We start from the raw sequence: 15,978 nt of genomic DNA, 5'->3' as shown, positions 1-15,978 counted from the left end.
TAAGGTTTGTGCAGTTGCAAATTCTGTTCCAGCTAGGAATGACACACCAAGTCTCTCTTTCTCAAGACTCTTGGGAATAGTTGCTCACTCACTTACTCATAGTAGTATATATACTGAGTATCCAATTTCTTTTTAAGAAATATTTATTTATTTATTCATGAGAGACACACAGAGAGAGGCTGAGACATAGGCAGAAGGAGAAGCAGGCTCCCGGAGGGGAACCTGATGTGGGACTTGATCCCAGGACCCCGGGATCACAATCTGAGCCAAAGACAAATGCTCAACCACTGAGTTACCAAGGTGCCCCTTCAATTTCTTTTTTTTTAAAGAGATTTTATATATTTGTTTATTTAAGAGAGAGAGAGAGAAGGCACGAGTGGAGAGACAGAGGAAGAGGGAGAAGCAGACTCTACTGAGCAGGAAGCCCCACAAAGGGCTTGGTCCCAAGACCCTAAGAGCCCAACCTGAGCCGAAGGCAGATGCTTAATGGACTGAGCCATGCAGGTGTTCCCTGAGTATCCAATTTCTGTCGGGCAAAGTGCTAATCTATTGATGGAACATTCCCTATTTTTGTCTTATACCAACTAGAGGAAAAAGGTACAGTTATTTTTCCTCCTATACTGTTTCTATAAAGCGCAAACAACTTGCTGAGGGTTATATGGCTCATTAAGTGACAAAGCTGGGATCCAGACTCAGGCTACTGTGGTCCTAACTTCTGAGCTCTTGGCTACTGCCATATGCCCAGTGAGCACCTGCTGACTGCTCAATGCACCACACTCTGAGCTACATGTTGGTGACACAGGCACGAGGTGTTCTTAGTCTGGGAGGAGGACAACCATCCGTTAGCATGCATACTAATAATAAGCACTTCCCACACATTAATTAAGAAGGATTACACTTCAGCATTCATTCATTCCAGCCTCTGCATTTATTGATCTTCTGTTTTCTGGGAGATGGACTGCTGATTGAGAGGGAAATGTGATGCATCCCTTGCTTTGGAGGACCTCATTGTCTAGAAGAGGGGAGAAAGGTTTTCAAACTCTTGCATCTGTGGGGAAGTGTCTGATAGTGATGGTAATCCATTTGTGGATGCATCCCATGATTGACACCTGCTCTGCTTTACCACGAGTCCAGGTCCTGGGTTTGTAATAACTCCAGGAGGGTACACAGTGAGACCGCATCCTTCAGATTCTTCTGTGACATCAGTCATAGGATGTGATATATGTTGAATACGTATATGATAATGATATTGATACCATCAATATTGTCTAATATTATATATGTTACTCTAAGTATTGAATGTCTATAGGTACCAGCCACTATTCTATGCGTTTTACAGGGTCAACTCATGAGTTCTCACTACTTCCTGTGATGTGGGTCCATTGATCATTGCCGTTTCACAGCTGAAGAAACTGAGGCCCAGAAAGTTCAGCACTTTGTCTAAGCTTACACTTTTTTTTAAAAGATTTTATTTATTTATTCATGAGAGACACAGAGAGAAAGGCAGAGACACAGGCAGAGGGAGAAGCAGGCTCCACACAGGGAGCCCGATGTGGGACTCAATCCCGGGACTCCAGGATCATTCCCTTGGCCGAAGGCAGGCATTAAACCTCTGAGCCACCCAGGTGTCCCAAGCTTACACATTTGGATTAACAAGAGTGGTCTGAGGCTTTCTTTAGAAACAACAACAAAGTGTTGCTTTTAACTCGGATTGAAGTAAATGTATGCAAATGAGCCCCAGCACATCATTTTTTATTTATGCCATAAATTAGGTAAATTTCCCTTCCTGAAGCCCTGGAAAACTAGGACTGATTCCACATATTTTGCATTAATTTCCAAGGTGGTTGGCCCCAAATTAGCTTTACAACTTGGTAAACTTGCCTTAGAGGTGGTACAGAGGTAGAGGTCTGATCAGAAGTCTGCAGGGAACGAGGAGTCAGAGGAGCTTTGTCTGTTTCTTTTTGCTCATCGCTTTACAGTTTAATGGTGCACTTCCACATCCCAGGCTGCCAGGGATAGCTGTATAGATTGTGCACTGCTTACCTTCAAGGGCGGGGACCATTCACCTACACTGCTAGAGAGGGGCAGGGAGTTGACATAGGCATTGCAATCTCACAATTCACTCTATGGGAGAGGCACAGGAAGCATTACATTCTCCTTTTGCAGATGGAAACTGGAGCTGAGTTGATCAGACCCCTTCCTCCAGCAACACACAACACAGAAACGCCAGGGTTGGGGTCCACATCCAGGCCTGTCTCCATTCTATGCCAGTGCTGAGTCCACCACTTTCAGAATGTATACTCTGAGTACATTCTTTTAAACACCTTCTCCCTCTGTTTCCATAATATTAAAGCTCTGAGGAAATCACAACATTACATAATAGCAGCATTACTAAAACCATGCAGAGAACCATGTTTGAAAAAAAAAAAGCACATTTTGTTTTCCCTCTAACCTCCACAATTGCTCCTAAGTGCATTGCTCGCATTCCAGGTGAACCTTTCTGTGAGGAAGGGAAGGGCTCCTGGGGCCCCATGTTGAAGCTTCTCTTTACTTTCCACCCTAGATTGATTTACAGGAAATGGACCCTTTGAAATGCCCAAATACACCAGTTCATGAGGACATGCCCTCCCACAAACGCCCACCTCAAATGATCTTTCCCTAAGCTGGCCCAAATGAGGGGAAGATTGTGCGTTTTCTGCAATTTTTTAAAGATTATTTATTTTTTACTTAGCACCAGCGGGGGAAGGGGCAGAGGGAGAGAGAAAATTTCCAGCAGACTCCCTGCTGAGTATGGAACCTGAGGCAGGGCTTAATCCTACAACCCTGAGATCATGACCTAAGCTGAAATCAAGAGTCAGAAGCTCAACGGACTGAGCCACCCAGGCACTTTTCTGTAAATGTTTTTGTGTCCTGTGAATCCCAAACTGGGGTCATTCATAGCCAAAGAATGAATTTCTTTCTTTCTTTCTTTCTTTCTTTCTTTCTTTCTTTCTTTCTTTCTTCTTTCTTTCTTTCTTTCTTTCTTTCTTTCTTTCTTTCTTTCTTTCTTTCTCTCTCCTTCCTTCCTTCTTCCTTCCTTCCTTCCTTCCTTCCTTCCTTCCTTCCTTCCTTCCTTCCTTCCTTCCAAAAAATGGCTGAGAATAAGAGAAGTAATAAGAGACAACTCCAGACCCCAAGGGCCTTATTGTCCAGTGAGGAAGGGAGACGAGGCAGCAGACACAATGATCTTCCCCAGCTCTTTGATAGTTTATCAATGAGGCCACAGCTGGATGAATATGGATCAAAAGAGTTCCAGAGCCACATCATGGCAATTGAAAGGGTTGAGAAAGCAACTACTGAGGTCAGCAAAGCAAGAGTGTGAAATGTTACTAGTGGTGATTGCTCTACCCTAAGTACAGACCTGACTAGCCCTGTGTTATGCCCCCCGGCATGCTGACCACACCAGACACAGATAATTGGATTAAACATGAACATCCAACCTCTTCTTGCCCAGCAGGACAAGCCATATTCCTCAGGAATCTGAGCTGGGAAACATGAAGAAGCTGAATGTTAGGGGCTATGTCTGGACTGCCATGACCTAGAGCAGTACTGTCCAATAGAACTTTCTACCAAGATGGGAATGTTCTCTGTGTTGTCCAACATGGCAGCCACTAGCCACACATGGCTACTGAGTACTTGAAATGTGCTAGTGGGACTGAGGAACTCTAACTCCATTTTAAATTAATTTTAATTAATTCACGTTTAAAAGTAAATAGCCACATGTGGCTAGTGGCTATGGTATTAGATGGTGAACATGTAGAGTTTGAGCCAAGAGAAGCCATGACAGCCCATGTTTAAGTAGAGATAATGAGGGAGCTCACTGGTGAGTGAGCAGAAGGAGGCAGATGAGAGAGAGAGAGAGAGAGAGAGAGAGAGAGAGAGAGAGAGAGAGATGAGATTGAAAGAGCCAGAAGTAATTGATGTAGGGAGAAGCAGATGCCATGGAAGAGAGAAATGGAGGGAAGAAGCCCATCCCTGGAGCATCCTTGGCCCAATATTTGGGGTACCTTCTTATTCTTGATCTATCCCGAATGGCGCTTTGCCCTATAAAGCCAAAAGAAATACTAGTTTCTCTCTTGGAAGCCAGACTGATCTGAGAATCGGAGAATCAGCTAAGATTCAACAAATCATTGCCATCATTGTATCACTCTTGCTATCCTAATCATCTGAGTTAAGTGACTTGTCTAAGATCACACAGGCTGGAGCCATTATCTGTCACTCCAGAGTCTGTGCTCTTTACTTGCTGGGCTCTTAGTCCTGAGTCAATGCTCCATTTTGGTATCCCAACTCGCTAATTTATGACACTAAGCCTTGGCACATGCCTACCCTCAAACTGAGAATGGGTGAGACCAGACAAGGAAACCATCACCCACTGGCTCATACCCACCCCTCTGCCCTGTAGGACTTGTCCCAAGCTCCAGACTGTATCCACCCACCTTGCTCTGACTTCCAGCCTTCGGATAATCCCTGGCATCCAGCTACTGGCCCAAGGCTGAGCCTGACTCCATCATCCATGCCTCAAGCAACGCTTCCCTGGCTCTCTACACTGCACGCCCTCACTGGGTTTCTCAATGAGCCACTCTCTACAATCTATGGTGAGAGCAGAGAAGCACGGAGGGGGCACCTGGCCTGGGACCTGCACCTCCCTAAGCCTCCACGGTTGATTCTTGCTTGCTTGACTCAGGCCATCTGCTTGGATGGCACCATTCCCAGGTGTGAGCTGGTCTGCTAGTGTTTCAAAGATTCAGGTGCCAAGTCAGCACGGGAGGGAGCCCCAGCTTGACTTCAGTTTCTGCTAACGCTCTTTTTATGCAGTCACTCTGCCATGGCCACACAATGTAAATATCCAATTTGGGTAATGGATACCATTGGTTCGATGGAGACAGATGTCTTAAGGCTTTCCATGGATCTCAGAACATACACTGAGAAGAGCAAGGATTCCACTGTTAGGAGAAGGATAAAGTCCCTTTAGAAAGGAAGTCAGAAAACAGGAGTCAGAGGTGCTAGTCCTGGCTCTGCCACTCACTTGCAATGAGACTTTGAGTGAATAAGTCCTTTCTTTGGGTTTCTTTCCTCAGTAAAATGAAATTATCAGGGAACGGATTGAGGCAGGCCGAGAGTCCATCCAAAACTGCGAAGATCTGATTAATATGACGGACTCCAGGAAGGGTACCTTGCTAAGTTTTTCTGCAGAGCATGTCAATACCAAGCCCCCCTTCAACACATCACCTCTGGGAAACGGACAGCTCATAGACTACGACCCCCACATGAGGCCCACTGATGGCTTGGAGCCACCAAGCTGCTCGTCCAGGGTCATGCAGCTAACAGAAAACAACTCTAAGCATGGGTTTTTAGTAACTTTGCTGGTTTCTGCAGCTGTAGCGGATCCAAGAGAAGGCAGATTCTATAACACCCAGTGTCGTGCCTAGAAAATTTCGATTTTAAAGTGAGCTAAGCCACAGGGTAAATAATTACAGTCACTATGCCCTTTGGAAAGAGACATGGCTCCGGCAGGGAAGTGCTGAGTGGCCCGCCCTGCGGCTGTGTGTTTACACAAAGGTTGCTTTTGTTTTTCACAAAGTGTCTCTCTCTCCTTCCTCATCTCCTTCCTCTCTCTCATCTTTCGTTCTGTAGAATTCGTTGGTGATTTCACATTTATTAGCTCACTAATTTTCCTCCTAGCAATTCCTTGAGGGTAGGACAGTCTTGTTATTTCCAGCTTTCAGATACGGAATCATGTCTCCGAGAGGCTGCCCAAGAGCACACAGACATATATGTGCTGCTGAATTGAGCATAAGAGCACACAGACATAAAAGAAAGAGGCATCAAATTCAGATCTTTGGACCGATGCTGCCTCCCCACAACTGATACGAAGATGAAAGGTAATTTAGCATAGTTTTACGAACGTGGTGAGCCCTACACTGGGTTAGATACCGGCTAAGAGACATATGGATGAGTAAGCTTTGGTTGACAGTTTAGAGGGAGGCGTGTGAAGTGGTAACTCATGCATTACGAGTACATGAGTTACCTATAATAGAGGGATAAAATGTAATGGGGGAGGGCAGAGTATGATTCGTAAGTAGTGCAGAGCGGAGACAGCCAAAGGAAATTCTCACAGAAAAAGACAATTAATGACTGGGTTTTGAAGGGTGAATAGAAGTTCACCAGGTGACTATTGGTAGCAATAATGGCAACTTTTTATTGAGTGCTTGCTATGGGCTACACATATCTACCCACTCGGACTATTCATAACGATCTTGCAAGGGAGACAGGATCGGTCAGTCAGGCCAAAATCGGTCCAGAGCACTAAGTGCATAGCTCAAGGTCAGGCTGCTCAAATCAGCCACCTGGACATTTAATCTTCAACTACACAAATTCCTAAGATGACTGTCCAGTTTGAAGGAACTGCGTGGCAAGAAGGATGTTGCACCCAGGAGCCATCAGGGGGAGTATTGAAGGTTGGGAAGAACTGTTTCTCCTCTTTGCGAGCTGACTTGAGACACCTGACATTTGCCACTGGAGGAGGAAATATCTCCTATCCCAGAGTCTAGTCAAACCGCCCTAATTTCTGGGCTTGTGTCTGCTCTTCATTTGGTCATTGTTATGTGATACCTCATACCCTAGCATCTAGAACAAACCTGGGCTTTGGAATCAAATAGTCCTGGGTTTGAATTCTGGCCAAATCATGCATTGCTTATAACATCTTAGCAAGTGCCAATACCTTTCCAAGACTCAGTTTCCTCATTTGTAATATCTGCTTAGTGACATCACCTGATAAGGTTGGGTAAGGATCACATGAGTGAATACATAGGGTAAATACAGTGACAGTCCCCTGGCACAGAGTCGACCCACGCTAAATGGCATAAAGCAGTGCTATATTTTGCCACTCTTTCGTAACAAGCCCAAGAAGAAATGCATGGGAGTGCCTAGGGTCTTGAGTCTTCCATGCGGGCACCCACCTCCCTGAAGCTTGATTTTCTGGTATGCATAAAGCATCTTAACTCCCATGTCTCATCCCAGCCCTGTGAGGACAGCTTTGTGTATGTGGCTGTGGTTACTGTGATCCATTTTACAGATGAGAAAACTGAGGCTCATAGCTAGGAGATGATTGAGCTTAGGTTCCTGACCTAGGAGATTACAGAGACCAATTTTCTACACTTTTACATTCTCCATTAATGGTTGGGTGGCCTGGGAATAGGTGAAATTAGAAACAGTCAGAATTTCAAAGCCAGCCAACAAACCAGCCACACTGCTCACTCTTTGTGGTCTTCGCTGGGAAGAATAATCCCTATGCTCTCTTTTTCTTGTTTTGTTTTGTTTTCTATTTTTCTTTCTTTTTCTCTCTTTCTTTCAGTGATATTAAGGGCTTGGGGAAAAATCCTTGTTGATTTGGGTCTCTGTCCTGCCAGGTTTTAGAGTTTGGTGAGCCAGGGTTTAGACCCACCCAGCCTGACCGCATACTAACGATAAAGTCGTGCACACATTTCATTGGGAAATACAGCAGGACCCACCTCGGAAGGTGCTGTGCCCAGCACTCAAGCTCCCATGCTCAGCGTCAGACTATCTGGATTCAAATCTTAGGTCATCTGCTTGACGACCTTGAGCTTTTTGAACTAACAGCCCCTAGAAGCCTTGGTTTCCTCATCCATAAAATAGAAATTGTAGAGATTAAATCAAATAACCTATGCAAGTGCCTAACGAGTATTCCGTAATAGTTAGATACGACAATTATGAACGAAATCGCCCACACATACATTGTAACCTGTTTCAATTTATGACTCACTTATTCGACCAGTTTTCCATGAGAGCTTACTATGTGCCAGGGACAGTGGTGGGCAGAGGGTACACATCCAGCACGCCTCTGACAAATATTTATCAGCCCCTGTCACATATCAGCAAAATCTGCACACGAGCTTGGGGAATGCAGAATGTAAGAGGCAACTGTGACATGCGGCATTAAAAAAAAATTGATTCCTGATTGCAACCACATCTCGGCTTTGTGACTCTCGACACACTGCTTGACCTCTCTGTGCCTCCACTTTTCCAATCTCTAATGTGGGGATGATAATCGCATCTATTAGGGCCATTGTGAGCATTCTCTGAACGAATCCAGACAAACCACTTACCACAGGGCTTGGAACAAAATCAACTCTCCGTGAATGCTGTTTTCATTGTTGAGACACAGTCTCAGTCGTGTTGTAGTAAATTACATCAGGCAGGTCCACGAGAATCCAGAATCGGTCTGTTCTCTCCGGGACCCCCACCCCCGTCTTCACCAACGCCAAAAGGCTGCTGCTAAAGAACCAGAGAATTATGCAAATATGCAAATCCAGTGAGGCAGCCTTTACCCAGCACTGTGGCTGCCTTTGGTACTCAGCAACTGGGACTGGCTGTCTTCAGAGAGGATTCCTTTGGTGTCATCACAACCTCTAGTGGACAACAGCGTACACGGCGCCTCACAGGCCTTTGTTCCAGCCTTCATCTGCCAGCTGCTGAGCCCAGGAAGTGCAGGGGAGAGCGGGGAGGATGGGCATGTCTGATGATTTCTTTCCCCTGTCAGGCTGGGTGCCCACCTGCTGCCCCTCCCACTCACTCCTGTTTCCCTCTCTCTAATTCCACCCATGTGTGATGTGCTCCGAAAACGAAGCCTGCTTCAAAATCTTCACTACTCCGCTGCAGAAACCCCTCCTCAGGCTGCTGGTCCCTGTCACATTCTTGCAGGGCCAGTCCCTAAGCTATCCACTCAGGGAAGGCTTCATCGACTCTCTGGAGAGAATGAACCACACCCACCTGTAAGAGCCCACAGCACTCTGATAGCCGCCTCCTGAAGCAAGGATCACAGGGCATGGATGCTAGTGATTTACTTCTGATCTCCCTTGCTAGGCTGCCACTCCTAGGGCAGGGACCTCATCATACGACTCCGTGTCTCCTGTGTCCCACGTGGGTGCCTGCACCCTACCTTGCTGCATGCATAGAAAGTGCTCAGTAAATGTTAAATGAATGAATGAGTAAATGTCTTCTCCAGAAGATTCTCTCCTTATATCTCCTTTCCAACCATTACACTGCCAATCCTACATTTCTGGTACCATGGACTCTGCTTCCTTCCTTTCGGAAGGAAGGGCGCCCGCACCAGGCAAAGAAAAATTCTCACCTGCCACAGGTAACATATAGGTACCTGGGACTACCCACTATCTCACCTCCACCCCTCCTACTTTGACCTAAATTGTCCAGATATTTATGCCAACATCTGCTTCACACCAACTTCAGGGATTCGCTCTCTTGGTGCTTAGCAAGAGGGGCAACTTGCATTTTGGAAAGCAGGGAAGAAAACGGAGGAACATTATTTGAGCATCTACTTTGAGCCAGGTGCTTTACAAGGAAGTATTATGTAATCATTGCAAGCATCCTTCCAGACTGGGACCGCCCTGCCCCCCCTGCCCCCATTACACAGATGGTAAAATGGATGCTCAGAGAAGAGAATTCTGCTGAAGGTCACACACTCATAACCAGCAGAGCTGGACCTGGACCCAGGTTTTCAAAGCCACAATATTTCTTTTCCAGAACCCTATAAATCTAATACCAGCACCCAGCTCGAACTCCCCAGAACAGCCTTGCCATGGCCTCTTTGGTGTTTTGCAGTTTGGCTCCATAAGGGAAAACACAGACTGGCATAAAAAAGGGCACCTGGACTTTGTATTCTGAGGCTGCCTTTTGTGGAGCATTCTCCTGTCTTCTTATCACCTTTTCCTTCCTCTTTTTCACTGCATGTCAAGTGTCATCAATAACTTCTCTGAGAAATAGGAATCAGTTGTAGGAAGCAGAAAGGGGTGGGGGTAGAGGTGGAAGTGAGGCCGTCTTTAGAGCTTCACTCTGCTGACCTTTGGCTCTGCACACACCTGCTGGTTACAAAGGTCAGACTTCGGCCCCTCTGCCCTGTCACCAATTACAGCTTTGAGCGCCCCCAGTGGAGGTCTGCAGCACACCAGAGGACCAAACAGGGGAACCAGTAGATTGAGTCCTTTTGAATAGCTTTTTGAATTGCAGGAACGAATGTACTTGTGAGCAAAAAACACAAAACAAGCCACTCTGATCAGGAAATATCCCTTTGCCTTGGAAGAGGGAGGAAGGAACGTAACAGTATTTTCCTAATGACTAACCAATTCTTCTTGTGAACACAAGAAGAATTCCTCAAGCTTAGACAAGGTGGCCCCTGGCAGGAGCAGCCAAAACTCCTTGGAAAAGAACGGCAATCCATAACGAAAATAGTTGTTAAGTGAATTTAACAACAACGCACATTAGGGACTAGAGGAGGCAGCAAATTTGAGTCTTATTGAGCAATATTGAATTTGCTTTATTAATTCAAGAGAAAAAGAAAAGAAATGACACTCAGGCTCTGTAGTCTTAGCACGTAGCTACAATTATTCCCCATGTGCATATCTTTGACAATAAGAAGCCTCTTCAAAAACAAGTTATACTTTATACTTATTCATGCCTTACAGCAAAATGGCCCAGAGAATCACGTGACCTGCATAAGAATGTAGCAACAAGTCCCTTTCAAGTATTTACAAATCCCCTCACTGCTCAGGCAAAGAGGACTAGCTTGCAACCCTGTATTCGATGTACAGCTCTCCTGACTTTAGTGGAAGTGGGGCTCCAGGTTAAAAATAGAATTTATTGTGAGAGGTCAATGGTTTCCAAATGCACCATCAGAATTGGCAGTGCTATTGGCTACTCCTTCCTTACCACTCAGAGTCTTGGAGTCAGAAGCACACGGTTATTAATGAGCCTTCTGAAGTAGTACATCAGTTGACTTTAATTTGGCAGTGACCTGAAGTTAATTAAAAATATATGCTGGCTAGCTGTTGTGTCGAACAGTTGGAAAAATAATATGAAATGTCTTAAAAATTAACACACACGCATTTTGTGTTTGAGGCCAGTGAAGGAAGCAGGATATGAAATCCTTGTCTCAGATGACAATTCAATATGTGCCATTAAGACATTTTTTTTTTTTTTTTCCTGGAGGGTGGTGTATTGGAGAGTGTGGTCCTCAAAGGTAGACTCACTTTAGAAAAGCCAGCAAGACACTCGGTAGCTTTGGGTTCTTTCTGTGTGTTAGTCACAACACAGATTCAAAAGGGGGATGAGGGAGGGAGATGGGGACCCTGTTCAAGGCCACCAAACCATTGTTGGAAAGACAGCTAATTAAGAAAGGGCATGCTGTGGTGGAAACGATTTATTTAAACTAATTCTCTTCCCCCATCTTTCCCAGAGAAATTGTCCAGACCTGGTGTAAATTGTGAATATTATTGCTTCATAAAAGGGGGGTTCTTTAATTATATGCTTTGTTAAACAAAAGGTGATGAATTATTTCCTTCGCTCTGCACTCCGGGGCTCCACATTTAAGGAGAAGGGAGTGGGGCATAAAATGCCTGATTTATGCTGAGGAGGGCACTCCAGGCCGTGGGGAAGAGTCGCAGGGACGGGGGACCCGGAGCTAGGGCCCACGGAGCCGAGAGCTGTCCGCGGCCTTTGGTGCTGAAAGCAGGTGCGCGCGCCAGGTGTCCAGAACTCCCCGGGGAGAAAGGGCAGCGCCTGTACTCCGGTCAAGACGGTCCAAACAAGAGACGAGGTTCCAGATGGGGAGGGTGTGCGCCCTCCGACTGTCTTCAGCCTGGACAGACCCTGCAACTGCCTGCTTATTTCCCACGTGAGGAGCGCGTTTCTGGGAGCCGGAGTTGGACCTTTCCACAAGGGGAGGTCGGGTGGTCTACCAACGCTTCCCTCCACTTCGGGGTCTCCGAGTGAACTGATTAAACCTTCAAAACTCTTGGGGTTAGCTCTGGGTGAGTGAAGCGCCCAACCCCCCAACACACAACTTTTCCTGGGGGACCTCAGCGGGGTGGAGAAGAGGGTGCGGCTCCCGGTCTGGGAAGGAGGAGCAACCATCCTCCGCAAGCACGTGGTGGGTGAAACTAGCACCCCCACCTCCTCAATTCCTAATAGTGTTAGAGACATTAGGTTGTCCAGAGTGGTGGTGGTGGTGGTGGTGGTGGTGGTGGTGGTGGCGGCGGCGGCGTTGGTGGTGGTGGGGGAGAGTGTCCGCTCAGGTTGCCAACTGTGACCTGACCCCTCTCCCTCCCCCGCCAAGTTCGGAGAACCCTAAGGCCCCTCCACCGGCCTCCAGGCGAATGCCACACCCAAGTTCGGCATCCAGACACTTGGTTGGGATCGGTCCAGGGACCCGGTCCCTCGGGGCAGCCTAAACCAAAACGAGGCAAGTGGTCCTAGAGTAGGAGGGCGCGGCACTACGAGGCCCCCACCCCCACCCCCCACCCCCCACCCCCAAGACGCACAGTTGGAATCTAGTCCTCAGTTGCGGGGCGGGTCAGCTGGCCCCCTTCTCGTCCTCTCCCCGAAAGGGTGACAGTTATCTGGCACCCAGCCCCGGGTGCGGCTGCAGAGAGCTCCGGGCACCTGAGGTTTGGAGGCGACCCCACTCCAAGGAGACTCTCCGGGGCTGCAAAGGGGAGTCAGCCCGAGAGGGAGCCCGCCGCAGAAGCAGGGAAGCACCGGAGTCCTTCAGGCGCATCCCCGCCTCCACACCTCCACCAGCCCGGGCCGAGGGGACGCGGTTCCCCGCCCCGGGCTGGGCGGCTGCCCCGCTCTCCCTCCGCGGTGCACCGCGACCCCCGCCGCCCCGACTCGCCGCAACTTTGCCCCCTCCCCCGCGCCGCCCCTCGGGGCGCTTACCTGCCGCCAGAGCTGCCGCGGGGCTCCCCAGGAGCAGGGCGAGGAGCAGCGAGGTCCCGCCGAGTCCCGCGGCGGGCGGCCGGGCCGCGGGCATGGTGGCTGCGGGGGGCGGCCGCGGGGGGCCGGGGGCCGGGGGGGAGGCGGCGGGCGCGCGGCGGGCGCGGCGGGGGCGCGGGGCGGGGGCCGGGCAGCCGGAGCCCGGGCGGACGCGCGCTCACCCCGCGGTGGCTCTGGCCGAGCTGCGCCGGGCGCGGGCGCGGGCGGGCGAGTGAGGAGGAGCCGGCGAGCGGGCGGGCGGGGAGCGCGCGGGAGGAGGGAGGGGGCTGGGGCCGAGTCTGTGCCGCGGAGTGCGGCGAGGGAGGGGGCGGGCGGCGGGGACGGGGCCGCCGCACCCCGGGGCCAGCCTCCTCGCCCGCCCCGCAAAGTTTAAGGCCAATTCCCCTGGCGTCCCGCGGGCCGAGCGTTTCCTCCCGGAGGATGCTCGCGGCAGCCCTGCGCGGCCGGGCGAGGCCGGAGAGCGCCCTGACCATTTTCCAGACGGCGACATGGAGGCCTCCAAACCCAGCGCAGCCTTCAGCTGCGAGCAGCCTAGAGCTTTCCGTCGCTCGGCCTCCGGGAGGGATCCCGACCCAGGTCCCTCAGCTGCACGGCAGCCCTCGCAGGCCCCTCTGGGCCCCAACCGGCCCTCCGGGCGGCCAGCCTCCCGTGTTTCCAAAGTGAACCCCGTAACCTAGAAAGTCTCCAACTCTGGGGGATCTGGTGAGAGCTGTCAGTCTCCCTAGAACAATACAAATGGCCATGGAATTGTGCGTCCAATATGTGGGGCGGGGGTGGGGGTCCTACCCCTGTGAAGCTCAACCAGGACCTAGACATTAAAATGTATCTGTGTTCTCAGCCGAGTTCCATCCTTCACATCCCCTTTGTCAACGGGGCGCCAGAGCTGGCCAAGGCTTCCTCTGAGCTCAGCCCCTTCTCGCTGCCGTATAGGCGCCCTTCCCCCACCTGAGCTGGAGTTCAAGGCCCACCCTCCATGCTCTGCTCTTGCCTAGCCCTGATTTCCAGCATCTTGTCTTTCTCCACAAATGGAGGTGGTGGAGGACAGTAGATGGGGGAGACAGACAGATGCTTGGGGACAGGCACTGGCCAAGGGCTAGATGGGGGACAGGCTTGTAGGCACTCCCAGAGGCTCAGACCCACTGTGTGGGCTACCTTTGCAGACCTGTCAGCTTCCCAGGCCTCTCACCCCAATTTAGAAGCCCTCCCTCGCCCTCCCCCTACTCCACCTAGCCACACTATCTCCACACTGCAGCCTGAGCAGGCAGAGGGAGCAGATGGAGAGAAGGTTGCAGGCAGCAGAGGGAGGAATATGTCTCTAGCTGAGTGGTGGAGCTGGGAGTCCCTATAAAGAATGGGTGGGGGAGGTGAGCGCAGGGTGGGAGAGGACTAGAGGGGAGAGGGAGGACTCTGGCCTAGGGGATCAAAAGACCCCATCCCCACCCAAAGCTTTCCTATTCACTCACTCATTCAGTGCTTTTTACAAGGTACTCACTCCAGATCCAGATCTGCATCAGGTTTGGTGGAGAGTCCCCACTAAAACCAGATCCTTCACTGCAAGAAGTTTCCATTCCTGGCATTTACCGGTGGTTGTTATAAAGAGGGAGGCTGAGACTGGGGGTGCATAAAAGTTGGTTTCTCCCTTGGGGAAGAGGAGGCCTCCCATTGCTGTGCTGTATTAGGCCGAAAGCTCTGTAAGGAGTGGCCTTGCCTATCTCGGCCATCACCATACACTTAGGGTCTGCACAGTACTGGTGTGCAGGAAGCATACAGCAATACTTGTTGAATGGAAACATAAACAAGCAAAGAAACTGAGGAAAACAGAAAGGGAGAGAGTGAGTGAGAGAAAAACAAAGACAGGCCAGCTCCATACTTGGAGGCAAGGAAACCGGCGTTTATAAGCATCTCCTGTTTGCCAGGTGCTCTACCACACAGTGCATAGTTGCTCGTTTCAATTTCATAGTAATCCTTCACAAGGAGACATGATTGACTCCATTTGCCAGATAAGCACCTGAGTTCTAGAGAAGGTTACAACCTAGCTGGGGTCACTTGGCCAGGAAGCGATGGAACAGGTAGATTCAAGAGCAGGTCTGAGTCCAGAGCCAGAACCCATCCTCTCTCAGGAATTTGATGGCTGTCTCCATGCTGTGATTGGGTAGATGTTCCCTGGTGCTTTGACATCCCCCTGGTTGCCAGAGCAGGCCACAAAGACTAAAAGTCCATCATCAGGTCACCTTTTTTGGTAAAGGCATTGGGCATCTAAAAGGTCATCACTTGCATGTGGGTATGTTATATGGAAGAAGTGCTACCGTTAAATTATTAACCCATTGAATAACACAGGAATTACTCATTCTGTTTGCCAGCTGATTTACTCTGCTCTGCACAAAGTCCTGAAAGAATAAGACATAGGTCTTGCAAACGGAAATGATAATGGAAGGAAATCTTTCTTTTTTTAAAGACTTTCTCTTTGCCCTCCGCCCCCAACCCCCCCCCCCCCCCACCAAGAAGAAATACTATGATGGAAATAACATTCTGGATGATGAAAACTATCCCCTGTTGCATTTTTGATACATTACAGATGAAAAGCCTGAGGCTCAAGGGAATAGTGACTTGCTCAAAAATCGTACACTTGGTCTACCTTTTTGTTCAGGCATGAGCTCTGTTACCACAGGACACTTGTGGCCTCAATTCTGGTGTCAAGGTGAACTCCCCTGCTACCCATGACTGCCCAGGGGGAGAATCCTAGCTTCTGTGCAGAGATGTGTACCCACAACTGTGTCTACATGTTGCCACTTTAATAAGTCATCTCTTACATAGTGAAAATTGGTCAGGAGACAAAGGACTAGATCCTGTCCTCACTTCTTTCTTCTGGGTAAGAAGGGCAAGTTATTTACCCTCTGAGCCTTATTTTTCTCTTCTAAAGTGAAAAGATAAGAGTAACACTTACTGTGTGGGCTGATTGACACAAGTGGATAATAATATCCCTGTAACATGAGGGGATACAATAACACTTATTTCATAGGGCTAGAAAAAAGTTCCCATGAGCCAAAGAACTAAAGCATCGAGCCCAGTTTAGAATGTAAGGAAAACACTCAGCTTCATTCTCAGAAATTTGGTGTTGTGAGAGAGCAGTGG

The 15,978-nt window shown here is 49.1% G+C and overlaps 1 protein-coding gene across 9 annotated transcripts in view; it reads right to left on the bottom strand.

The window, feature by feature from the left end:
* SEZ6L (seizure related 6 homolog like) overlaps window positions 1–12,944 on the bottom strand; it is a 186,714-nt gene extending 173,770 nt beyond the window's left edge. For 4 of the 9 annotated variants that reach the window (XM_072723099.1, XM_072723100.1, XM_072723101.1 and 1 more), the window contains exon 1: window positions 12,790–12,934. In XM_072723099.1, coding sequence (XP_072579200.1) covers window positions 12,790–12,883 — 94 coding nt within the window. In that variant the 5' untranslated portion in view covers window positions 12,884–12,934. Of the gene's footprint in view, window positions 1–8,165; window positions 8,595–12,789 lie in introns of those variants that run through there. The other 5 variants (XM_072723105.1, XM_072723106.1, XM_072723098.1 and 2 more) reach the window with 4 other exon arrangements.
* Window positions 12,945–15,978: the final 3,034 nt, after the last annotated feature.

This window comes from Vulpes vulpes, chromosome 10, assembly GCF_048418805.1.
Source record: "Vulpes vulpes isolate BD-2025 chromosome 10, VulVul3, whole genome shotgun sequence".
Taxonomy (NCBI): Eukaryota; Metazoa; Chordata; class Mammalia; order Carnivora; family Canidae; genus Vulpes; species Vulpes vulpes.
Note: the sequence above shows the minus strand (reverse complement) of the source record. Positions and strands in the feature narration are given on the sequence as shown.